General features: G+C 39.8%; 1 protein-coding gene across 1 annotated transcript in view; it reads right to left on the reverse strand.

The window, feature by feature from the left end:
- ANKFN1 (ankyrin repeat and fibronectin type III domain containing 1) overlaps positions 1 to 27,731 on the reverse strand; it is a 63,838-nt gene extending 36,107 nt beyond the window's left edge. Inside the window, exons 1-6 of the mRNA XM_053452715.1 lie at positions 27,552 to 27,731; positions 24,192 to 24,402; positions 12,481 to 12,675; positions 10,378 to 10,491; positions 3,121 to 3,218; positions 1,770 to 1,860 (exon numbers count right to left, since the gene is read on the reverse strand). Coding sequence (XP_053308690.1) covers positions 1,770 to 1,860; positions 3,121 to 3,218; positions 10,378 to 10,491; positions 12,481 to 12,675; positions 24,192 to 24,402; positions 27,552 to 27,731 — 889 coding nt within the window. The remainder of the gene's footprint in view (positions 1 to 1,769; positions 1,861 to 3,120; positions 3,219 to 10,377; positions 10,492 to 12,480; positions 12,676 to 24,191; positions 24,403 to 27,551) is intronic.
- Between the last annotated feature and the right edge of the window lie 244 nt (positions 27,732 to 27,975).

Below are 27,975 nucleotides of genomic sequence, written 5' to 3' on the forward strand. Positions count from 1 at the left end.
ATTAGCACAGCCGTTGCTGGCGCTGACTGGAGATGTTTGGGGCCGAACACAGATAATAGCTGGGAGGTAAATGCATATAGAGAGAGTCATATAGGGTGCATTCACTCTCCGCTATAATATGCATTAAGGGCGTACATTGGCTGAAATGCACTTTTTGCATAATATAATATGTATTATTCCAATGCGTAGTGGTAATTCATGCTCTTCCCTTCCTAAACAAATTAGCAAGATATCTCCCACAATTTGAAAATATTAATAGATTTTTATGAAAAAGTCCTGTCTACTTTCTTCCTGAATTTCGCAACACGCTTGTGTGCTTGAGTGCAGTAATTATGAAATCATTCTGTAGCAAAACAAGAGCTGATACAATGTAGCTACACAGCCAGGCATGCACGGGGCGCTGGCCTGGGGCAGAATAGGAAGCTAATCCATACCGTGCAAGAGGAAGAATATCATTTAACGTAAGAAGCACGCTGTCTGTTTACACAGTGACAGGATGATCCATATTATTACACCATATTAAAAAGAAAAGTAGACACTGATGGGAAATAACATTTGTACTGGGGACAAATTATTTCCTTGTGAGCAAGCTGGCTGAGAATATTGGGAGTGTTAACCCAGCTGCAGATACTAACTAGTCAACAATGAATGACCTTTTTTCCCTCATTCTGACTGCTGTGAATCCCTGGAATGTCTGTAACCCTTTCCACACAATATGTGCTGACCACAAACTCACAGAGTACTTACTTACACCATCTCACGGCATCTCTCCAGCTGTGAATAGTAACCTAAACCTTGCTTAGTGTTCACCGAAAGATACCTGTAACTCACTGATGCCTTTGGAGGCCCAAACATATATGTGGTGTGTTTAAAGAGAAAGACGTCCTAAAGACTGGAAGTTAGCAAATGGCCCACGGGACTGTTCTTACTTTCTTAGTCAAGTGATTATTGTGTATCGTTTTTTTTGGGAACCACTACTACTAGAAGAATGATGCAGAGTCTGGCAGATGCAGTTTAATGTTGATAAACCTATGCAGAAAATAGCAATGAGGGCCCCTGTGCTGTCATTATTTCTGATGACTTAAAGTTAAGTAGACAATGCAATAAAGCATCAGAAAAAGCAAGCAGGTCCTAAGTGTATAGCGAGAGGTATTAGTAGGGAACTACTGAGCCTGGGCCTTCATATCAACTGTAAAAAGATAATACATTCAGTGGCTTTCTTGGACATTATGATGCCAAATTAATTTTAAGAAGTAATAAAGCCAGTTAATGTAATAACTGTAGCTCAAGAGGCATCTTCTAGACCATCTATGAGAACTGTGTTAAAGTATATTTTCTTTTAAAATAAGTGATAAAACCTCATAGCAGAATACCAAGCCTGGGCACAGGGAGGCTCTCACCCCTATGAATAGGCAAGCTGTGCCCTAGATAAAGCCACATTCATAGGGTTCATTTCTTCCACCTACTGGTCAGATGGGGTACTGCATTAGATCTGCCTCCTTGCCCAACTAATATGTGATCTAGTAATTTCCACCCAAATCTACGTAGTGTGCTTATTTTTATATATGGTTTTCAGCGCACCCCTCATCTTCTGTAAGCCGGCCTGAAGTCTAGATAATAAAACTAGCTTCCTTAGATCCAAATACAAGTGTACTGTTCTTCATCGTTACTCTGGACAGGCATGCTCTCCTATTGGAATACAGTGAGTTAGATACGTTACTCCTCCGACTGCTAAGCCAGTTTGTTTTCATGGAAATTATTTAACTTACTGGAAGGAGCTGCGCAAGCAGGGTTGGAGATTTCAGCAGGCCCCCATCCTTTCATGTTGCAAGCGGAGACCCGAACATAATACAGCTGCCCCTGCCAACCAACCAAACAGGAGAAAAGGTTAGAAGAGCAAGTCACTTCCTAATAACTACTCAGATCGTAAATCACATCTGTAACCGCTTTACAAGAATGTCCTACTCATCCGCATGTTTAGTAATCTTGCAGTGCGCAGGTTCCCTGATACTATCCTGCGCTTGGGGTGAATACAGATGTTCAACTTGCCACTGATCTACAGACAGTTTATACAAAGAGATGCAATTAACCCTGAAGCTTGTGGCCTTTAGTGTTTTTTTTTTGTTTTTTTTTTAGCAGTTGGCACGGAGTTGACTGGGGTCATTATAAAGCATCCACTCTGTATCCATGCATCGGTTCATCCTTTTGTAAGACCGCATGAAATGTATCAAGCCCTTCACCTTTCTTGAAACTATAAGGGTTAAATCAGACAATATACACGTGTAACACAAAGCACTGAGATTAAACATTTGGTCATGCAACATTTAGCCATTATTATAAGCAAGCCAGTCCCAGAGCAGACTTTGCAAACATAGAGGATGTTAAGTTTGACAGCGGATGCCACACAGTTTGAAAAGCCGTAGAGCAGAACTCAGTTTATCAATCACTAGGAAGTCGAGATTGCTGGTTGATTAGGCAGCCATGTAATTCTACCGCTGTGTTTGAAGCTAATCTGTTGGCATTAAAACATCTGTTAGTGACAAAGCAGTGGGTAATACCATCGACGTCATCTCGTTAGGTTGTCATCGGGCATCTCGAGTCCAGTGCGAAGTGTTCTGGGTGAGGAAAATATGTTTGCTGTTTTCTAGTTACCAGTTTAGTTGAGTAAGAATAACAACCGTTTAACGTGGTCACAGAAACCGTTAATTTATGGCAAATAAGAGTCATTTGGCTTATATAGTTTGCCTGCTTTTTCTAACTGCTGTAGGATCTCACACTTACTTGGTTTGGTTTTAGCCGAAAGCTGATCCCATGCCGGTTTAATTTCCCTCACAGGATAACCTCTACCACTGCTTGGAGGTTGTTCTATAAATATGCAAATGCCTAAAGTATACATTTCATTTTCTGTTTTAAGTATCACTTAAGGGTCTTTTCTGTGAGGATGTCTTTTGTCCTGTAGAAGATTATGCAGAGGGATCTGCTGAGGAGGCAGCTATGATGAGGGCCAGTCTCTCTCGACCCCCTATATACTCTGTATAATTTTATTTCATAGACAGCAGACAAATGATAGCGCTCAGCCAAGAGGACTTATTTTTGCGAGAGAAATAACTTTGCACTTACCATAGTAAGGCCTGTGATGGTACATCTCAAAGACTGTAGGTTATCCAAGATTAGTTCCCCAGCTCTGGAGGAGAAATCCGAGGAGCAGCTCCATTCAACTGGAAAAAAAAGAGGCAAGTTCATTCAGATTGTAAAGCAGACTTCAGCAAACAAGTCATTCCCGAGGCATCCACAAAAACAGGATTAAAGTGAATAATGCCCAAGTACAATAGATGTCTTTGGGTAGGATGTTTGCTCAGAGAATATGCTGTATTTATACAGTATTTATGTTATACTTTGGGAAGAGCCAACAAAGCCATAAGCTCTATATATATATATATATCAGAAAAAAGTCATGAACGAGGCACCTGGATTATGCCAGAAATCAATGTTCAATTTGTTGCAATGCACAGGTACAGATGCCATATCTACCACAGCAATCAATTCCTTTATCCAATAGATGATATTTCTAAAAGTTTATGTTTTAAGTCGAACCCTCCATATGGAAAAACACCTGCTTCTTCCCATCTGAAAGAATTGGGCTGTCTGCAGTGATAACGCTCCGAGACACCTTTGAGTGTGAAAACATTAAGTGATGGAGTGCCGTCTCTGTGCCGCTCTCCTCTGCTTTCTCTAGAATTTGTGTTGAATTTGGTAGACCAAAAAATAAACTGGATGCTTATCTGTAACTTTAATTTTTGTAGTATATGTGGCACAATTAAACATTAAACGTGATATTTAACCAGTTATTAAAAGAAGTATCCTTTGAAACCTCGAAGACTCTGATCTGAGGCCATTCACCATTATTACGACATTAAAGCCAATGATCTTCTATGTCCTTAATGCAAAGTATTTTCTAGAAAGTTCCTTATAAATACAGTTCTATGTATATATATATATGTTACAGACAAGAAATCTATTTAGCTGGAAGCTTAGAATCTCGAGGAATTGCCTCTGTCTATCCATTTATTAACCTGGAATATAGTCGACAACATAAACCTCGGAAAACATAAATCCATTTGAAAGTACGTGTGGCACACAGATAATTATTTCTGTTCATACAGGACATTAGGTTAGACAGGAAGCCGTACCCTGGAGACCATCTGAGCTGCGCTCGCCAGTCTTCGGCCCAGGCATAGCTAACACATTCTGCATGATGTGTAAAGAGATTTTCCATGTTCCCCAGTGCGGAGCGTGTGTCTTTTAATGAAGGTACTCTGTGTTTCAAAAGTTAGCAAACAGAACATGTGTTGCTGCGGTTGGCAGCGTAAGTACTGATTTTTCAATAAACAACAGTGTAAATAAGTATATAAAACACTAAATCGTTGGCACGTATGTTAACTTAAATTATGTACCTTTACCTCTGCCAAGGATTTTTTCCCCTACTTGAATATCTTAACATATACTACTCTTCAGGTGCTCGCTCTATAAAGAAGAGCTACAAATACGATCGGAATTTTGAGGTAATTTAACCTTTTCTGCATGGTGAGTTTTTAGTGTTTACGTGCCGATTTAGGAGTTTCACGTGTAGTTATTTTTCAAGGGGTGCTAGCTCTAAATGGTTGGGTTCTTTTAAGATGGAGAACGGAAAGCATTTGAGTTGGACACCTTTTAGGGATGCAAAAATATATTCGATATGAACAAGGTTCTTCCGCAAAATGTTAGGTTCTAGGGAGATTGCAGATTAGAGAAAGCGACTGTTATCCGCCTTAAATATACATGTCTGTTTTAAGCTAAAGTCAAGGAATGAAAGCGTAAGAACAATAGATGGAGGCGTCTTGGAGTAAAAGAAGATAAAATGCAATATCTTTTGTTGGGTCAACAATTGCTGTGTGCACATGGAAGAATTAACATTCTCTTTCATGAGTTAACTTTTCTTTATTTAGAATTCTTGTTAAATTAAATTGAGAAGAAAAAAGTAGATAGTAAGCCTTTTCTTGAGAAATGGTTGATTAATCAGTGAGCCGTGACAGATAAACCAGCCCCACAGGAAAAAAAGGAAATTGGAGAGGTTTTTTTTTCCTTGGTGTTTGATAAATTCAGGCTGCAGGGGATATGAATACCGACATCTTTCCTGGCATTTGGTTTCCATTGTACAAATTAGACATCTGAGTTGGGGAAAGAAAGGGCTTTGCGTCTCTTTAAACAAAAATCTAAATATCAAAAACTGAGGGGAAAATGGTCAAACAAGCCGGTGTTCTGTGGGAAGTCTTCTGCCGCTGCTGAATACATTGTCAGCCAGCTTAGTGTACTTAGTGAGGAGTACACCAGCGTATTTGCATTGACACAATATGTTTCACGTGTGCATCGATTCATCACAGAATCTGCAAAATCTCCACAAACTCTAGGTCAACGTTTGCCGAAATACTTGTCGTGAAGAATAGATACATTTGAGAAGAATTCACTTCAGTTACATTTCACAAAAAATATTACAAAGCCAATTAAACCAAAAATCTTGTCTGAGGCGGTCCAGACGTTCTGCACTGGGGAGCATGATGGAGGTTGGATTTTTAAATGAAAACAACCAAGAATATTAGTGTCTTCAAATGGTCTCAGAGGATGATCAGGGGAAAGCCTGTTGGGTAAACGCTGCAAATGTGGCCACATCCGATGTACTCTTATTTATATATCTTTTGTATTTATATATATTGATATATCTCATCTTTATTTCTTCATTCTGCTGGTTAGGACGATATTCTGGCAATTCCAGTAATTTCTCCTGCTGCTTCCATATGTCATGTTCCCATATGCCACTCCACCTTCTAAGCCCACTGCCCATTTTCTTACTCATCCCAATTTCTTAGACTTGATGCAGTTAAATCAGAACTTTCTACACTATCATTTGGAATAGATCTGTGTGCATCATTATTCCAGTGCCTCTAACCCCGGTGAAATATTCACACGTCTGTCTTATGTTTCCAACTAATTTTGGAATCCATACTACCCAGTGTGTCATACCTTATGAGCTCACAAGAAACCACAGTAATCTGTACGGGGAGGAACAAATATATTACATGGGACTGTTAAAGATAAAAGAAAAAAAAAAAAAGAATTGTGTGCTTTTGGCAAGCTCCGTGTAAGGATATTGTTACAATGAGCAGTTAAGGGGTTTGCTTTTGTATCTCACTGCCTGGGGACGTAAACCTCTGCCCAGTTATAATCTCTCAATCCTTTCTTCTATTTACGGGAGACAGAGGAGAGGAAAAAATGCTTTGAAATAATTAGAGCAAGATTTTTTAAATTTCTTAATTACAATGGAGTCTGAAACTCAATTAGTCTACACGGCAGAATTGACAAAATTCTTTTCATGTAGTTGTAATTACAATTCAGGACAATAACATATACCCGAATAACTAAAGCTTCTCTTGATTACTGTTCTGACTCAGGGAATATGCTGAACCTGCGTATAGTTAATTCCATATGCGCCCTGCTTGCTGCAGTGTTGATAAGAATTACTAGTGACATGCTTTTGGTGCACAGATGAATTGTTTACTGTAGGATGTCCCTTTAAAATCCTGCCAATAAACAGCGGTATTTTGTTCACCGCGATTTGCTTCGCAAAAAGATTTATTATATTGTTACATCATGTGGCAGAAAAAAAAGACACAAGTCCAGAGAATTCAGTTTTCAAATTAAAGCTTGTTCCAAAAAAATACATCAGCGTGTTCTTTAGAGTCGAGACTATCAGGTGCTGAACATCTACGATGAGTGTAATATTTTATATATATATATATATATATATATATATATATATATATATATATATATATATATGATATTTTATATGGTGCCCTAAAATTAACTGTACTAGAAATTCTAATAACCAGTTCTGAAGTTCGCTATAACCCAGCATCATCCCGTCTTATATTATATATATGGCCAGCATTACAACAGGCCAGTTTATCAAAGACAAAGGCCAGGGCTACAGGCAAAGTGGCACATGCCAGTTATCAGGATGGCAAATCCAAGGAGGCAGACATGCTAGGGTTATTGTCCTCTTTTTCCCAGTGGATTCTGGGAGTGAGCTGCAACCATTCTCTGCAGAAATGGATACTCACGTATATTAGTAATTGCACATTTTTTTCTGGCTATATAGTCAACACTTGAAAAGCATCTATTCAAAGCAGAAAAGACAGATATATGTTTTATAAAAACCAACATAACACTACGTGCTCCATATTTCTTTCCACCAACATTTCTCATTGCACAAAGTGCTGCGTGTGCGCAAAATACAGTCAGATGTCAGGATGAAGTTTTAAAGAAGTCTTCGACCAGCCTGAGGGCGGCTGTTAGGTTTAAATGTTACTAAAAGGAGTAACCTCCGCTTTCGAGGAGGAATGGCTGACGGCAGCATCTCTGCAGGACAGGTAAGTGAAGCACACAGAGCACAGCGGCTGTCAATGTGACTGCTAAAGAAATGAACATCGTCAAATGCTAAAGTCACCAAGCCAAAAGTCTTGTTAATGCACAAGCCCAGTACAATCCACAGACTGCATTTCACGGAGCCGCAGAATCCCTTCTACATCACAGCCAAGTATTAGGCACATCCCCTCCTATTCTGCTCTCGGCAACTGGACTCGGACCAAACAAAGAAAATATTAATCATGTTATATGATCATCACCATCTCTGACTATGTCTTCTCTTCTGATTACTTTCTCTACAGCAATACATCCCAATTCTCTGTTAAATCACACTTCATGTCCCAAAGGCCTGATATTCAGGTCATATGCAGTTGACAAACCACCTTATTTTCAGGGACAGCCTGGTAAGGGTTGTGTTTAAGGAACCTTTTGTACAGCAATCTTGTAGAACAATGTATGCAGTTCATTTCCCTGTGCTAGTCACATTCACATCAATTTTAATGGCTACCCTTGGTAAGGTACTACCATGCTGGAATAGTCACGCTCTACATGAAAGTATATATCGCCTGCCAAATCTAAGGGATGATGTTCTTCTGTCTGATATTCTGTAAAGACTTTGTAAACTGAAGATGAGATGAGAAAACGTAGTACCCCAATATTCTCTGCTTTCCTTTGTAATCTGGACATATAGTGTCTTGGAAAGCACAATGTTTGCAGTCACTTCTGTTTACAGACACAGCGGCAAGTGTAGCATTTGGATTTGATGCATAATTTGTAAAAAGCCAGTGTTTCAATGGTTTGTGAGTACCGGATTTTTATACCCGTCTTACTAAAGTATTGAACTGCTGAGCACATGATGGCCGTGTTTCCATTCTGTAGCAGTTTTTTCATTCCAGGAAATATCCCAATTGAATTACTAACCTGAAGCCAAGGACTGTGTTCATAATAAGGCAATGACTGTTTAATGGTGTTTTGGAAGGCTCTGGAGTACAGTACTACCTGTATTTTGGCAGTGATGTCACCGGTGTACAGACAAGGCCACAGTCTGGAACTTCAACTGAACAGTTAATGGCCAAGTCCGTACGAAGCACACAGAGCAATCCATGGCTTATAGACTGAAGGGACCTAAATGTATCAACAAGTCATCATAAAGCTTTCAGGCACATAAATTTAATTTTAAAACTTTCTGGGTGAGCCGACCTGCGGACTTAGCCTATATACCCTTTAAAGACCCTTACAAATTTCCATGGCAGTCCCTTCAAAACTGTTCAGTTAGGTTCTAATATAGATCCCCGAGGGAACCCTTGCTCATCAGGAGTTTAAAATAAATCGGAGATATAGCTAAGCCAATGTGGATAGGAATTTGGCTTAAAGATCTCCGGGTACTGGTAAAATTCCTTCACTTTGGGCGGCATCCTCCCCTTTTGTAAGTGGTGCCATGCCAAGAAAGAACTACATTCCTGATCTGTGTCTGTAAGCGCATTTTGATCATGTTTTTCACGTTGGGCCCTCACTGACGTACTGGAAGTAACCACAACGGTGTTGTAATGTTCCACTGATACAAAGTTACTGTCATAATGTGTGTCATCTCTATGGTAACAGCTGTTGAGTGCCTTTTTGCCAGAAGTCTATGATTATGGAACTTGCTCCTTGTTCAAAGCAGAACACATAACTGGAATTTTTGACCAATCTCTTGAATTTTCCAACATTTTCAATCTGAAAGAAATTGTCCTATACCCTCCCATCTCTAATTACAGTTTGGCCCCAAAAGTATTTTTACTAACGGAGACAACACCCTTTCTGTCACTGAGAATGTGCTAGGCTGGGAGCCTTAGCTTGTGATACATGATGAAAAGCTGTGTTTTTTAATTCACTTTTTATTTTCCTTGACCGTGATACAGAAATATCAAATGTTTTCTAGCCCTTGCGTTAGAGACGTAAACCATTCCATGACAAACAAACCTCGATGTTCTATGTCAACTAGTGTTGTGGGGGTGAGCAATGCCTTGAGCGTCTCCTCTGGCACACAAAGGGTTAATGCATATTTCTCTGTAGAACATATCATTTTGCCAACACTGGCCGCTCTCCGGCTCTCATTAGTCAGTATATGGAACTGGCAGGTCAGATATCTCCAAGGTATACTCATTACAAACAGTCAACAAGATTACAGCAGCTGGCTGGAGATTCACAATTAAAATCCCCTGGACAGATGTTATTAGAACTCAATGAGCTGGAACACAAGTGTCTCACTCATTGTGAATTACACACAATGCATATTTTAGTCAGTAATTCTTTAAATTAAAGTAACGAATAAAGGAAGCTCCTATCTCCAATATAAACTCACTAAACTGTGAGTTCTAATGTTTGAAGGAGGTTCTTCCTGGGCAAAGGACCAAGCGAGATGTCGGGCAACATCAAGGTCTTGATGAGTGCACAGGTGTAGTTCTAAAATACATGAGACACTAAGATCACTTACCTGCAGAATTCTAAATAACTAAATATATAACTGCGTACATACTAACTGGCACACAGTACAACAAAGGGACAGGTTCTGCCATTCCCCGTTTCCGAGAACAGTGTTTTCTCCACTGCTTGGATTAGATATATCCAAAAGTGGTTTGTATGCAGCAAACTGCACTGAAAGGAGGGTATTAGTATCAGTATGAATGTTACACGAGATTGCTGCTACCATATAAACGCAACGCTGTTACAGTCTAACCATGCTTTGCTGCCAATGTTTTGTGGGTCTTTACATGTAGATCATACTGCAATAAGTGTGCCAGTTATCTAATGCAGGCAGTCATGGCAATTACAAAAGTGAACTTATGGAAATATTTGAAAGACACAGAAATGTCTCCTAAATATATAGGGAGGATGTGAGATGAACAATGAGAAGGTGGTTGGAGCGTTTCATACCTCTATATTTGGTCACCACAGCAGAGTTGACACTCAGAGGCTCCTGGAATGTGACCGTGAGTGATGTACTGCTTGTTATCATGAGACAGACATTGGTTGGCGCTTCGGGTGTTCCTGGAATAGGAAACGTACATGAAAACCAAGAAAATACACAGAAAGGGTAGCACACCCTAAAAGCATACACATTCAGATTCTGGGGTCCTGCTGAGAGTGGGTTAAAAGGCAGTGCAGTCCCATAGGCGTCGACAACCTACGCAATATATGGCCATATAGTGTGATGGAATCCCCAATGTTTATGCTGCAGATGTTGTGTATACATGAAAACTAAACCACATGAGGGAGCTGAAATAAAGCCGTGGGTATTAGTCTCACATTTGTGATATGCCATTGATGGATAGTGCTGCTGATGCTCTGTGAAGAGGGAAGACAATTTAAAGACCTAGTTAGCATGATGCCTGTACCCCTGGTGATAAAGGGCTATAACATAAGTCATGTTGGGTTAACTAACCTGAAGTTTGCAGGAGGGTGGAATGTTGCTTAATATCACTATACATTACACAGGGTCAGCTCAGCCCTACCTGGGGCAGCTATCAGTGATGCACAGTGGAGCTTCATTGTACAGCAGAGGGGTGAAAAAGCAAACAGAAGGAAGCAATTGCCCTCTTGGCCTGCTACTGATTTTAGGTCATAAGTAGAAGCCTTTCTGTCTGTCTTGTGTGTTTTACTCCTCCATTTCTCATATAGCTCCTTTATAGTATCTAGAATATTAAAGATTTAAGGCATCATTTCTACATGGCTCTTTCCTGCTGCTATATTTCCAGCCAGCTGTTTACAACACAGATATATATAAATTCCAGGCTGCACGTCAACAGAAGATGTGATCCTTCCTTTTTTATGTCATCTTTTTCTGTAGGGTGAATGAAAACTTACAGCAGCCTATTGGTCCGTGCTCATATATTTGCAGCAGGGTGCATTTATTTCCCATTGGAAAAAAACAGATGTTTGTATCTCATTTTGTCTGAGTCGCGTTCACATTCTGTGAGCTTGTTTTGCACAAGGCAGACCTGTAGTGACGCGGCTCAGAAAGAAGACATTGTGTGCGAGACTACAGGAAGAAAGCAGCGATGTGTGTCAGGACAATGGGGCAGCCTACCAAGAAAAGAGGTATTCCTGCAATGTGGTATTCCCCATCACATGCATGTAAAGAGCTCCTACTGACACATACTAAGTGCTGTTAGAAGCCTGAGAGGATCTATTTGCAGAGTGATAGTGGTCTGCAGTGGCCGGAGGAGCTTGCCACCATTCCCACACGGTGGGAGGAGAGAGGGTGCCGCCTTGACGTGCCAGTTGGAAGTATGGCTAACACTTCGTTGAGGGGATAGTTGAAGAAAGAAGGCTTGTTGAAAATGGCCAGTCCGTTCTATCCATGCTATCATAGAAGAGCCTTTTTGGACTCAAGCCTTTTCAGAGTCTGCTGGACGTCCCTCTGTGCCAGAAAGGACCACCCAGGCAGGCCGGACACACTGTGCTCTCTCAGGAGCTGCTCAGAGCCAGCACTAATTGCTTTACTATACTCTGCGTACAGGACAAACGCGACTCGCAATGAATTTAGAAAAAGCCGGGGGTGCTTGAGTTAATGGACAGTCAAGAATGTTTTCGTGGATGGTTACAGCTTCACTCTTTACTGCTTCATTTTAATGTACTGCAGTCTGGGTTTGTAGATAATGACACCCAATTATGCAGCAGGGATTAGTAATCTTTTTAATTAATAGTGCACTTGCACAAAATAAACTGAAGGATTTATGAGTTATTGTCGCTGCTGGGAAGTTTTTGGGGGAGGATATAACAAACAATACAACTGTATAAATTTGGTGTCATATCATCACAATCAATCCTAACTTATGACATATAATATCCTTAGAAAACCCATCAAGGGAGCACAGAAATGATCCAGCTCAAGTCCTTGTTATTGCAAACAGCCCAGTGGTTTTATGGCACACAGGCCAACGAATGGAAGAGCTGATGGTGGTCTAGGTATTGATCCGCTTTACAGGGAATTCGGCCTCAGTCGCTGTACTCCTAGTGTTGATGAATATTACTCACGTGCGTGATCATAACCCGCCTTCATCCTCTTATACAGGCGATATCTCCACTCCCAAGACTTGAGTTGCTTGTCCTTCTCGCTGCTGTCCACACCCAGCCCTTCATTCTGTATCTTTGCAGACAGTTCGTTTACTCTCTGTAGGGCCTCCTCAACCAAAGTGTTCAGGTGCAAGGATCTGCTTTCAAGGCTGACAACTGCAGAACATAAGGGAGAAAATACTGCTGTAGTGAAAAAAAAATAAAACAATGAAATAACATGTAAATAGTAAACATTCTCCAGTTTTCTCATCTATTATTCCAATCTGCCATGTCCCAGGGGGCCTGACCCATTCACCAGCTCAGATGCATTGGAACGGACCCTGCAAACACTTAGAAGAGACGCATAGATGTTGAACAATGTGACATGGTCCCAAAACAGTATTTTATTGTTTGGAACATTATCTCGATTACTGTTGCTTTATTTTTAAAGCGCCAACATACTCCATCAAGGTGTACAAGAGGGCAGACAGAAGAAGTTTGATCATTCTGTAGAACAAAAGCTGAGAAACGGCCTGTTGAGACAATTCTTACTAGTTCACCCAAGACAAATATTAGATTGCAATACATAAAAAATGCTACAACTTCAACCTAGAAAAGGTTTTGAATATTCTACTGCAAAAAGAGAACATTGGTTTTGCTTTTGACTATTTTAGGCTTTTCAGCTTGGATACTAAATTCTTTTAGTACAAGAAGCTCATTCAGGCCTTACAATGATTTTCAGATCACATCTGCACCTCTCTCTCAGCAGGGCTTTGGAGGACACTCAAAACAAGAGGTTCAAAATAAATCCATTACTGATGAGAGGATTTGCCCAATACATCCAGAATTCCCAGGCATTTATTTGTGCACAACAGAAAATATGAATATTTTTAAAAGTCAACAACCACACGGCTCCCACATTCTTTCCTTCTTAAAAAAAAAATAGAATAATTTTATATTAGCAAATGATGCGGGCAGATCCCAAATATCCACTATGGGTACTATGTGAGCAACGCTTCCTCTATTTCCCATGATACTTCAGTGCAGACTGCATAATTCTAATTTCAGCACAAACATGAAGTTATCGCCCGCTTGCTGAACTGCCCCTGGCTTGTTCAAGTGAACTTTGCACAAGCCTCTAGTTTCTTTGCAAAGCCACTATCACAAATATCTTCGGGGAAGCAGCAACTTGAAACAAGGTATGGCAAAGATGCTTGGGGATGTTAGATGCAGGAACCAACGCAGCGTTTTCAGAAGCCCATTTTAATTCTGAATATAAGAGTCTGTGGAGGTTCCATCCCTAGAGAACATATGATAAGAAAAGTAGGCACCAGCTGTAAAGTTTTATGAGCCACGGCTCCCTGGATCTGGGGTTTGTCCAGCCTTGGCTACACCAAACATTACCGAGGCGTGAAAAGCTGGTATACTGATTGCCACATTCTTGGCTCGTTACATATCAATGCTTAGCACGTAGACATCCGCTTTGGAGTGGGGAGAAAAATAGAAAGTTTTACACAGATTATGTAAAGAGTGAAGACAAGAAGAATAACAGACTGAGAACATGATACGGCAGATTAAAATCGACACATCATGTAAACTCTCACTCACCACTCCTACTGATAACGCTCAAGCATGTTCATACAGTGTCAAGCCTGTACATGACTCATGTTACACACATTTTTTAATTCAATAAAGGAAAGATTTATGCCAACGGTATAATATCCATTCTAGAACCACGTTGGTGCGCTCTGGTGTCCGTTCACTTCTTTTTAAGGAGCATTCCATTGTCGGCATCATCCTACTCGATCTTCTCAATCAGTCTCCGTACATTAAGCGGCTTCATGGGTCTAAGAACGAACTACTGAATGTACGGGAGAGCAGTCAGAGAACACTTACATCTACACTGACTTATATAAAACCCCAACTCAGATCAATAGATCTATTAACGGTGCTGTTCCTCTCAACAAAACAGACAAAACATTAACTGCACTCCCTAGTGTGTTAAGCAAATAAATCCTAGGCAGATTTAGTACATAAATCCAAATACCTTTTTCAGTTTATATGACAACAACCTACCAGTGCCTGGAAGGGTTCCTGCAAGAAATATCTCAAAGGAAATATTTTAACTAATGGAATTATCTGGATTATACAATTAAAAAGTTATTTGTTGTTAAATGCAATAATCCTAAAGCTATATAGAGTGTCATTGCATGTGTTTCTTTAAAAAAAACATTTTATAGTAATATACTCTTACCCAAATCATTGGTAAATTAGAAGAAACTAATAATCTAAAAAAGAACCACAACGAAATGTAAGACACCCCATTTTTTCCACATTTCAAGTACCCTTAAAACCCCCCAAAAACACTGATAGAATTACTGGTGGGATTACAGGTCCCTCTTCATATTAATGCACCAATAGTAAATATTATTTCTTGGGAAAATACAAGTAAGCATTTTTGTAACATTGATCGCTTACTCAAACTTTCTATTTTCAGGCTGGCTGTCTGCCTTAATTACACGGATTGAATACTAATTTATGAATCCACTAAAACCCCCTCAAACTAAATTTATTTACAGATGATGTCAATGAATTTTATTTTTTTTATATATATTTTTTACTGCTGTTTAGAACACTCAGGACTGTGTTTTTAAGACACATGTGTCACGGCTAATGAATGTTGCCTTAGCAGTCAATCACAGACTCTAAATAGTGTCACACTTCTCAGGGGGAAAAAACGCCATGAACCGTGACAGAAAAATAAACAAATAAACAGAAAAACCCCTCTTTCATGGATTGGTAATATATGCTAAATCCCCTGGGGGAATTAACAGAGGGCGAGAATAAAAGATAATGAAGCTGTTGTGGATAATTTTTAAAGTAGGTGGACTGACGCTGAAAGATTTGCTTAGTATTTTTTTTAAATCTCTACTGGAAAAATTGTGATATTTGTAGCCCGAACATGCAATTTCCTGCAGATTGACATCGGTCTTAAATGTTGTTAGTTAAATTAACTTTAAATTAGTGGCATAGTCTTAAAAGCAGCCTCCACTGACAAAATAAGTCTTATTGTAGCCTCCATGAGAGAACGCACTAGATTTAGACAGTTTGTAGAAAAAAGCTTCTGAATGGGAGTCATTTTAGACACAGGTGAGTCGTGGAAGATGGTGTAATAACTTAACAGGATTAAGTCGGCTACAAGAAGCAAAAAAACATAACAAAAAGTGTAAGAAAGTAAAATAATAATAATAACGGCCTTTAATAAACTAGCATTTGAGTGATAGAGATGAATATGACACATAATATACAAAAACAAAATCCAGTTTCACACAATCCAACACAAAACAAAAATGATTTAGAATCTCTGTCCAAGTACTTGGAGATTAGCCATATACAGTTAGTGTCCGTACCATGTAGCTGGCAGAGTCTCTGTGTTGAGATACTTAATACTTCATAATAAAAAAAAATCACCTAAAGCATTTTGTATGAAAAGGAGCTACATATACACGAGTTTAGGTGTTAAGTCCTTAATCTTTTGAACGTTCTCATATAACCTTAACATAATAGTGACATCATTTCCAAAAGAAGAGCCTTAACTGCGCCAATGCTTGCAACACACACTCAGACTAAAGTACAGGACATGACGATGATCCAAAAGGGACAAAATAAACTGTTAAATGTCTCCACAGGCGCCTATCATCACCTTCCCTTAATCCACAGCATCAAAGATCTCAGGGTCATCATATTAATGGGGTATTTTTTGGAAACCAAGAAGATAAAACTCATAATTCAGGCCTAAATCATGATAAAGGATTTATGTAATGCTATCAACACAATCAATCTTACACATAGTCTGTGGCAGTCTACAACACCAAAAGAGACTGATCCTTCCAATTTCTTTTTTAACTTTTTTTTTTTTTTTATGAGGCCTGGGGGTTAACTGTGCTCCCTCAGCCGCTGCGAAGGAAAGAAATTGACAAGTGCTTCAAGTGGCTTTAGGGCCAGGGAAACCAGGTCCCCAATCTTCTTCTGAGGCTCAAGTCCCCTTTAAGGGATATGCAGCCCTTCCTTCCCTCCCAGACTGAAGTCAAGGGAGGTCGGGATCCTTTAGGGCCTCCTCCGAAGAGGAGACACGCTTAAGTCTTCAAGGTGGGATGTGGCAAAAATGCTCAATACCCCTTACCAAAAAGCAGAGTCTTTGGGGCCTGGCTCTGCTGTGGCATTTTCAATGTGACAAGCCAGTCTAAAACAATTGCACATGAACATGAAACATGTACAAGCATTATTTCTGGCCACAGCCCATAGCCATCTGTCTCCACACTGCCAGCCATAGACCAGGGCGTATTTAAATGAAGAAAGAACAAAAAAAAAATCCTACATTTCACACTATAACACTTTTACCCTTATCGCCATCATACATCTATACAGATGAATACGAGATTCTACAGATGATCATAGGGGGCCCAACAGTGAAATTTTCTAACCTTATGTTAAAAAGCAAAAATATTTTGTAGAGAAAATAAAATAAATCATTGTTATTTTGTATGGAGTTTCAGAGATAACAAAAATGCATTTTTTAAATTTTGCATAAAATGTAAAGTTCACTTATTCCAAGAAATATGAGAAAAAATCATAAGTTCAAAAATGAAAAGGGTGAGAGGCTTAAAACATAAGGGAATATTATTCGAGATTAATAGTGAAACTGCTGGAATTTATGCATGTGTAGGATAGATTTAGTCTGGTCCCGAACATAAGGTGTGCCAGACGACTCGTATCTGACGTCATTCTTCATAGTTCAGTTGGTCAACCCAAAAAGTTTCTTCTCTTTAGCGTTATCTGAACAAATGAAGCTTTGGGAATTTACATAGAGGTTTCACATGGCCCAAATAGTCCACAAAACAATTCCATTGTCGCCTTAACACGCACAGTATCAGCCATGCAAGACAGGTTAGCCTGTGGCTGAATTACCCCATTCCTAGCTCTTAATGGAAATGAAGTTGCTCGGCTGTCAGGGGTGACGGTAGTGGACGGTAAACTAACTCTTGCAATAACATTGTGCCATGTGGCTGAGACTGTGGCAGCTCTGAAAAGCACCTTAGATCATAAGAAAATAGTATCAAATCTCTGACTTTGAGAGAGAAGGAGCTTTTCGTATCGGGTCATTAATAAAACAACACAGCATTGGTCACAAATCCATGGTCTCTTGATTCTCGCTGATTGCCGAAATATCCACCTTAACAAAAATAAATTGGGCCTCCGCATTAATTAGTGAAGGAGAAAGATTTTAATTTAGAATTCCACCACGATCAAGTTCACTATTTTCTTTCAACACCAAACAGGAAATGAAAGACTCAACATCACCTTTGAGGATTTTGATTATAAGTTAAAATAGTTAATGAAGCAAGTATTTTTTTTTTTTTTTTTTTTTTTTTTTTTTTTTACAAAAGGGTTTTTTGTCCAATATGAAAAAAATGAAATCAAATGACTTCAGTTATGAAGGACACATTTCATCACGAAATTGATGAGGATGCGACCTAATGTAACAGACCGGAATGGGCTCCCTAAAACCCGACAGCTCCCCACGAATCGCCAGATGGACAAGAAATGCCCTGAAAATGGAAAGGCTACAGAACTAAGTTCTTCCTGACTGATGGCCAAATTACCACATAGTCTAAACTCATCAGTTACAGCCCTTTAAAAAAAAAAAAGGGGAGCATAATTACCTTCAATTTGTACTTTGTCATAATATCCCCACATTAAACAGCATAAGCAAAAACCCCTCAGGTCAAAGCATCGACCTCGAGAGGAACAGACACCATAAATGGGGAAGGTGATGACAAGTACGAATGGAGGCATCAGCTCTGATTTAAGTCCGTGTGATCACAAGTCTACTTCAAATAAATAGTTCTGATTAATCGGCATCTCCAAATGTTTTACATTGCGTTACTTTTCTGGCCTCCAAGTATGATGTGATCAGCCCCTGCGAGCCTTTGTTTGTGACTTGAAATGAAAGATCGAAGACGGGTTTTACCACAATAAACAGGTTAAATATCAGAATAACAGATCTCCTCTGATTGGAAAAACAAACTTTAAAGTGTTGCAAGACCTCCTGGCGCTGAAAGGGTAAACAGCCCAGACTGACCTCCTACGTTGGCTGAGCTTTACTCGGCCATTCTGTGCCGATGATGGATGCACTAATACACAAGACTGTTTATGTCGTGGTAATGTCAGCAATAGTTATTGCTGGCTTTTAAGCGATTTATTCAGTTTTGTGATATACAGTCTTTCCCAGGGGTAAGTGCATTGATCAATTGATGAGATCTCTCTTATCGTCAGTAGGTCCTGTATCATCCAATACCAAATATGTTTAATTAAAGAATTAAAATACTCCGTATTCCATTAAGACCCTGAGAACATATGTATTTACTAAACTGACCATGCAGCTAGGACTGCATAAAATGTACCGCCGACTGTACTCAAATCATCCTTTCCCTTCTCGAACTTGAGCAGAGAAAGCCCCAAAACGGCCAAACCACACATGTTCAAGTAGATAAAATGTTAGTAGAACACAGTATGAACCCTGTGAGTTTCACAGGGACACTAAGATGATCACACAATAGAGGGGATTCACTTAACCAACAGGTAACACCCAAGGACCAAGGCCCATGCGCTGGATGACTTAGAGTAGGGGCACTTTTAAAGGGTGGGTTATGGGTGTCTAAAGGGAGAGGGGCTTTACTCAGACTGTGTGCCCTATCTTATCCTGTTTTTATATTTCAGAGTAGTTTAATTTATAAAGCCATTCCTGCTGTTTCTATAAACATTTTTGGGGCTGTAGAACCCTGTGATACCCTCATACCCCGCATGAGCTCCTAGAAAAGAGGGGCATCAGGGGGTTTGGGTGATCAAAGTTATTTCACTGGTACTGAGCAACAAAAACTAAAAATATATGCAAGTATATGCAGAATAGTGTGTGTGGTTTAAATGTTTAACTTAGGCACGTCTTTGAAACAATGTAAAGTTTATTTATTTTATATTTTTGCAACAACAGGTGCGATCTTCAGAAAGAAATAGCAAAAACTACAATCCAAATCTCTCTTTAAATTCACACCATGTTTGGAACTAATAAATGTCCAGCTGTGCATTGGGAAAATGCCCTTTTCTTTTTAACTGTAGTTTCTAATGTTTTAATAATTTCGGCTTTAAAGGAGAAATCAATGTCTTTTTTTTAAAACAACAAATTATTAGATGTATAATTGAAAACATGTGCTGTAGTTTTCTAAACATATGCCTAAAAGTTAGGCTTGTTTATTAGCTGCTACGCTCTGTGGAAATGTATCATTACCAGTAAGTTGGTCTCTGATGGCTCGAGCCAAAGTCAATAATGTTTTTATGATAAATTGTTACAATTGGCAAGCAGCATTAAAGGCAAATGGATCATTAATTAGAATAACAGAGTTCCAGATTGGGAAGTGAGCGGATCTACCTGATGCCTTCCTCTGTGAATCATCTCTGGCTATTCAAATCAGTGAATCAATTAACGCCCTGCTAGTCATATTACGTAAATACTGCTTTTTGGAGGTCCCTTAAAGAACTCGTGTTTGATCTACAGTCTTGGGGTAGATGTTCGTAGAGGTGACCTTGTTAGGCCAGTATCCCTCCAAATCTTCATAGCAATCTACCCCCTATAGCCAAAGGAGCCCACATCAGCCTCCTGCTCAACTTCTGCCTCACCCAGGCATCTCAAAAGAGGACCGGAGTTAGCCAGAGGCAAGTCATTTACAATAGTATCTTGAATTGTGATCAGGCAGCTCAATATGCAGATCCTGGGGTCCATCTAGGCCATGTGCTTTTGTTCCTCCCTTATTATGGTCTCCTTGGATGGCTGTAGTTGTCGTAAAACTTGTCAGGTAAACTCACAACTAGCTACCATTAGGTAAGATGAGAAAAAAGATTTGGAGACAAAATACAATCAATACAACCCAACAAAAACAGAGATTTGGTTAAGGATGAGTCAAAACACTTTGCTGAAGGGCTAAACTCTGCAAGTAAGGTGCTGCAGCAGGGGCTCCACCTGTTCCCCAGTACAAAGTACAATCTACAAACAAACGCTCGGCAGATAGTGTAGGAAGGAGGTATTTATTGCAGCACAGGCCGCAATATTTCAACTCACCAGGAGTATTTTTCAAGAGAAAAGGGTTCATGACAAAATACAATCGCTACGACCCAACAGAAACAGATCTGAAAATAATATCTGTCAAACAGATGGTTGGTGATTGTATGAAAGAATTCAGAACTCACCGGTTCATTGGACCTCGTCAGTACCCTGAAAACTACAGACCAGGCTAAGTCACCCCAACAGCACAGAAAGCACACAAAGGGTTTGCGAGTTTATTTTACATTAAATGATGATATCACTAACAGAAATTAGTTACTTCATTCTTTCTCTCAACAAAACAATCATATTAAAGCACAAAGACTTATAGAAAGTGATGGGAATGTGATACACTCTTACTGGAGTAGCAGTTCACCATAAGAAACAGCCCCAAATCTTTTTTTTTTAAACTTATTTCTGCCCTGTCTCTAGGGGCAGGGCATGATGCAGGGTGCTGGGTGAACGCAGGCGCGTAAAAGGTCTAGCAATAATTAGTGAAGCCACAGTGGGGCAACTTATAGCATTAAGTAGTTTTCTTAGACACCAGGATGATTTGATGCATGTTTGGGGTATTTTATTTAACCTTTTCTCCTGTGCACTGAATTGAAAGAATTCATTTGTTGCAGGGGGTGCTGTCATGTCATTTATGATTGAGATAGTGGCTACAGCAGCCGTCTGTGTACAAACCTGTGCTGATTTGTTATAGTCTGAACAGGCACTGCCTACTGCTCAATAAAAGGATCACTGTTGAGGGAACAGAAACCATTCTTTCTGAAATGCCAAGAGCTGAAATAGGTTTAAGTGTTCGGCTGAGCTGTCAGACATCGGCAGTCCGGTCTTTAATGAGAAGCTAAAACCAATAGCTTTTAGACAAGACTTGAGTATCTACCAATATCTCCCAAAGAACTACATTACTGTTTGAGCTCCAGGCTTCTGTGTGTCACGAGCCTACAGCACGATCGGAATGAGAGAAAGCGAAGCATAAAATAAATGTGAAAATGAAATGTGAGAGCGAGTGGTATAAATACCGGAAAGTATCTTAATTCCAATGCCGACGAACCTTATTAGGGGGGGGACCATATTTATGTTAAAATACAACCCCTGGAATTAATGTCAATCACTCCTAGCCTGTACTTGGGCAAATTTTATGCCATAATCCGTGTTTTTCCAGTTATGTCAAAAGCTTTTTCCCTCAGAGCAGCTCAAAAGAACATCCTGAGAAGGGCACACGAAATTGGGGTGAATTCGGTGGGATTGGAGGGGCTGAGATCTCGCTGAGTCCAACTGGCAGGGAGTGAGGAACTCTGAGAAGTATTTCACAATCCATGAGCCAGACCAGAAAATTCAAGGGCTACTTCATTTAGTAGCCAGTTGCTGTGGTAACCAGAATTTTCTCAGATTCTAATGTCACATTATGACACAATGCATTATTCCGATGAGGACTGGGATATTTATAGGGAGCCTAAACATTTGCTTTATGGCAGCTGAACATAAAACCCCAAATACTAAATAAGTATCTCTAGCAGTGTTATCCATTACTTATCCTTGGCTCTTTGTACATGTACAATATATATTCACTAACGGGAACTCAAGGCCAATAATGCTTTTCTTCACAACCAATGCCACGTTTCTATATCACAAATAACGAACACAGCAATAAGCTGAAAACACAAAACACATAAGAAAATCACTGCCGGTGTGGCCTAGCTCGACAAAAACAGAACCATTGTTTCCTTAATGCTGACGTGTGCAAACTGACCTTTATTGAAGAGTTAAATGACCTCTGGAGAGAAGGTACAAAAAGATTTATTCTGTAAAGCTCTGGCCCTGTATTCAGACCCCAGGAAACAAACTCCTGCACAGACCACAATGGTAGCAACATATAAAGTAATCCTATTAATACACACCGTAAAGTGCAAATACGCAGGCAATGGTAAGATTTCTATAGAATAAACCAAAGGGCATTTTGTTGTCTCAAAAGAAAACCGGCCTTCGCTATGATCTAAGGTTCTACTCGCAGTTTCCTTCCTTGGTGGGCACTTGCATGTCACGGTTAACCTAGATATTATGGATAATGTACAAAGGCTATTTTTGATACAAAGTGGTAAGAGTGGGGGAAATCGGGCAACTTCACTAGTGTGCTCCGGAATGTCTTTTTTGAATACATAATAATACACATAAGAAAAGGAATGAAAAACATTGTAAATAAAATCTCAACAAGGATTCCCTGGACACACTTTATAATCGACTTGTTATGAGTTTTGAATTACCGCAATAATGTACAATATGGCAATCATTCAGAACTTTATACCAAGACCAACACCTCACCCTCCTTGCATATTATATAGAAACCAAATAAAATAGTGCAAGTGAGAACAGTTTGCTCCGTAAAGGGTGTTGGACGGGTCATTTTGCGCAGTACATTTATACGCAGACACTTCAAACTTTTAAACTTAAAGTTATTAGCCACAAAAGGGGCCACTTTGTAATTTTCTTGCCGGAGGATAGAGGAACTCTGCAGGTGTTTACATATTTTTGCGAAGTATTTGCAGTGTACACTGAACATGGTTACAAATATATCATCTGGTAATGATTCTCCTCCCCATTAACGTGATCACCGCATGTGTCTGACAGCTGTACTGAGGGGCCGGTGTTAATCCCTTGAATGACAGCGCCTGACAGGGTTATCTGACAGCCTGCCCACCGCTTGCTTTGGGACGGAGCCCCTGCCTGAGTCAGTCTTTTGGGGACCCGTCAGGCCCCAGGCTCTGCCAGCGACATTGCCCACTGAGGATTTGCTTGCCTCTGACAGCCGGCTCCAGCTTGTCCACTGTCTAACAGCATTTCCTGACTGGTACCCGTAAGGCCGAGCAAGGCATTGACTGGCTATTAAAGAAGCTTTGTGCTCCTTGCAATCATTAGCAATATGAGAGAGACGGGGTGGGCCTCCAAACAGCCTTGTTAACAGAAGGGGGGGAGAACATTTGAACTTGTTAACCCTTGTAAGTGCCTCTAGCAGAGCAGGCCTCAAAGCACAGATTTAACCCTTCCGCTCACAACAATCTTAATGTTCCACTAGCCTTTTCATGATTACCTGGGAATAATAAAAACACTAAAAAGCTCCAGGTTGTGGATGGTTCACATCCTTGAACTCTAGTGCATTCACGTTAACATCACAATAAACCTGAATAAACATAGAAACGTTCATGTTCCAATGGATCTTAATTTGTACCTATACTGGCCGGTCTGTTCTTTATAAACACATAAACATGTGCCCTCCACAAATACTAGACCACAGCACAGTAGTGTTTCTCAGCAACTTGGCAAATAGATTTCCCTGTAAGACGGACAGGTGTCCGATAACTTGCAGAAGTGAAAAGACAGGAGCTGAAGATGATTGGCCTGCTGAGCCGCCGCACACCATGCTAGCTGATCAGTGGCTAAGATTCAGGGAGGTATAGCTGGAGACTCATCCTGAAGACAAACATTTCTTCAAACTATCTCCAAACAAAGTATAGATGTTAAACATGCTACTTACAGTGAGGGCTTTCCTTGGCTCCAGCCCTGAGAAGAGTCCTTGCAATAGGCACATTGTTTGTCATAATGGCAATATCTAGAGGTGTTAACCCTTCACTGTTCGGCGTGTTCAGATCCAATTCGTCTGCCGTGTACTGATATAGAAGAATCTGTACAGCATCCAGATCCTGCTGCTCCACTGCCTCGAACACTGCTTCATTGCACTGAAAGTTCTGCGTCAGATAAATATAAAAGCGATGTTACCAAGAGTCGTAATGATCTATCACATTTATTTTCAAAGATGTAAATGAAGTGCACAAGGTTACCACTCAAGGTGTTATTTTGAAATAAAGCCCCTTAAAATATCCTATTGCTTGTGCATTCTTTTTCAGAATATCTTTAATGCTATTAATTGTCCTCCACAAACATTTCTGTGCTTCTAATTCTTGTGTGGAAGACTCCTTTCTACATGTGGCAGTTAAAGCAAAAATAATACTGAACCTAAAAGTGCAACTCCTTGGTATTTTCCTTCAGAAACATATGAGTTCTAAATAGTGCAGGAGGCCGATACATTTAGGAGGTTCTAGATGCTTCAATATTATCAAGACATTGTATTGTAAAAACAGTCATATGTATCCCTTTTTCTTTCCGTTATCTTAACGTGAACTTTGTTATTTTAAGCGAATTCAGAAATGAGATGGAATCTTGAGGAAATGTACTTTAAACATGAATCTGGATTGTTTGCCGATTTGAAGTTTCAGTGTTTGTAGAATCCCAATCACAGATTGCTGAGGGTCTTCCAAGTTAATTAGAAAAAAAGGGCTTATGTTTACAGCAAATTAAACATGTCATACACATGTTCCCTACCATATTACACATTGTGTTATGTTATAGGAGCGTATGCTGGACTTCCTTTCTTCCACATATGATTCAACACAGAATATACAAATGTAATTTGGAGAAATGGAAGCGTCAGGAGCTGAGACATGTCATAATATCCCAAAATACATTATGACGCAAACCGGAGCCCCAACTGGACACAGTTTGGTTGTATGATAACACCAGATATCGGCACTTAACCGTTTCTGTACTACCAGGGTATAGAATGCCTTTGGTCACACATCTGCCCGGTGCTCATTGTTATCAAAGGACCTTGTTTAGAGAAAGATTAGTTAAGGCCGATATGGAATTAGTTTATCAGACACCTCATATTCTGACTTGTGGTCAGAACGTTTCTTGTTAATATCCTTAAAATGTCATAGCTGGTGATACTTTGCACACACACATATATATACCTAGTGCCTAAAAGTGGTTATGACATTACTGTAATACCCCTCTCATTATCAGGGGGCGCCTGCAAGAGATAGCCAGGAACACAACAAACTCCCTTTCAATAACTACACAAATAAAAGGGTACACACTTATTAACTGGCTATCAAAAAGCCTGGTCTCCACAAATATTTATTCTGCATTAACGTTTCATGGAATAAGACCTCTGAACCCTAATACATTAAGGCCATTTATCATTAAGTACTACCCTCGCTAATGCACTTGTTTTATATATTCTGGTCCATGCAAGCACTGTCTCCAATGGGCATATTTATTTATGTGAATAACTGGTTCTATACATATCCAGGAGTGACTGAGAGCACATTGTATTTTCTGTGCGGGTAATAATGGTTTAGTCGTCTTGCAGAGGCTGTGTTCAAACAGGCAGACTGTTATAAATGTTACGGGGGCAGCACAGAGAGAGACTTTGTACAGTTAGCTAAACAATCCACTCTAGACACCCTGCAGGGCAACTTACAAATGCCTTTCTTTAGCTAAACGCCACTACGCGGGCCTGCGCCAGCGTTATAACTCTGACAGATTCATCATATCTGCTTCGAAACACACAGGAGCTCTTTACTGCAACGCAGGACAGCCTGGGGCACCGTCCAAAACAATGGACATTTTATTCTACACCTTCACCAGGCCAACACGTGCTACTTCGACTTCACAACACAAAGCCAATTTTCTTTTGGTTTGGGGTTCAGCTTGTATTGGTTTCATGGAAGAAAAGTGAAAGCCTGTTAATTCTACTGAACTTAGTTCTTTACATCAAGTAACTATAACAGTAAATCTTGTTGGCTATTTTCTAGACATATTTCTGTGCTTTTCATCCAGTGTAGCCAAGCGAAAGTGTGAGCACCAGGATAGAAGAGGCATAGTTTGGCCTCAGGTAGATTGTGAGGATAGATGGCTGAGCTTGTAGAGTTGATGGGCAATGGTGTTAGGTCTGGAAAAACCACAGGTTTTGTCGTAGCTCTTGTAGTGCTACTGCTGGCACCTAAATGTTGTGCCACCTTATAATGATCACTGTGTGCACGGCTTCAACAGATCACGCTTGCTACCAAGACTCCTGACTGGCTCCTAAATTCTGCGTAGATTTGTCTATCCCTTGTCCACCTAGAATTTACCGTCATTGTTGCCCAATGGAAAAGATTTTCTGTTCTCCAAGTGCAGTTCAAGCTGCTGAATATGTATTGCCATAGTCCCTCACAGTCTTATTGGAATAAGGAGAGCAGTGAGAGAGACTAATATCAGTACTGAAAATATAGCCACTTCTTTCACAAACCACAGTGGATTCGATTGTTACAATTATTAAGGGGGCTCATAAATATTCAAGTGTATTTGTCACATGATATATAGCCAGCAATAAAAATAGAGAGAGAGCGAGCACGAGAGAGAAGGTAGCTGGGATACTATTATAATGGATTCTGGATATAGAGTTACCTTATTCCTTTAACTATATAAGTTCAGTAGGATTGTAAGCAGACAGCAGTAACCCTTTGTTAATCGGTCAGACCATTTGTTTTTGGCACACGCTAAGAATTTCCTTAAAAATGATTCAGTTCTGATCTTTATTGATTAGGGACTCTGCTACATACTCTTCTTTTTGTGCCATTACATTATTGTATTTAAACTGCCTGTAGCATTTTTTGTTGTTTAAGAATGTTATTCTTCTGGGGATAATTCAGTTAAAACGAAGGGACTATTTGACCTCTGGAAAGCTTAGTTCTGTGAATGATACTTGTATAAGTAATCAGTTCCTGTCATGTTCATCTCTCTCTGTCTGACTCCTCATTCTAAGGCTGGAATAGAAAGCTATAGACATGCAGATTCTGAGAACAGATAGTTAAGAGGGCTGCTCCCATGATATATACATAAAATCGGGTTCTTTGATGTATATACGGCTTGTATTTATCCACTAATATGATGATCTACGTAAATGAAATACGGATAAAGTTTGTGAAATTCACAAGTTCTGGGTAAGAACATGGAAACTGTCAACAGACAGAAGACTTCATACTCATAATGCACAGAAATGAAAATACTTTACCACGGAAGGTTTCCGTAAACGGTCGCCTCTTGCTCTGAAGTAGGTTTCGTCGAATGAAGAGTGGCTTCCTTTGAGCTTCTCAGAGAGATTGCGGTACAGACGTTTGGCTGCGTTCGGGGAAGATGGGGTACTGATCCTTTTGGGTTGAGAGAGCTGAAGGTTCTGCATCTGCTGCGTCATCTTCACTCAGAAAATCCTAAAAAAAATAATTATATTTAACTGAGGCTGGAAAAAAGTACTGTAAAAAGTGACTGAAGAGCAGTTATACATAAACATATAAAGCAGCCAGCACCCCCAAAAAAACATTAACTGTCAATTCCACACCATTACCTGGGTAGTGTTCTTTTCTGTGATGTTCAAAGGGACCTGTGTTAAGAGTGATGCAGTCGCCATAGAAACAGGGAAATGCTCCTGCTAATTGAGC

This window comes from Spea bombifrons, chromosome 13, assembly GCF_027358695.1.
Source record: "Spea bombifrons isolate aSpeBom1 chromosome 13, aSpeBom1.2.pri, whole genome shotgun sequence".
Taxonomy (NCBI): domain Eukaryota; kingdom Metazoa; phylum Chordata; class Amphibia; order Anura; family Pelobatidae; genus Spea; species Spea bombifrons.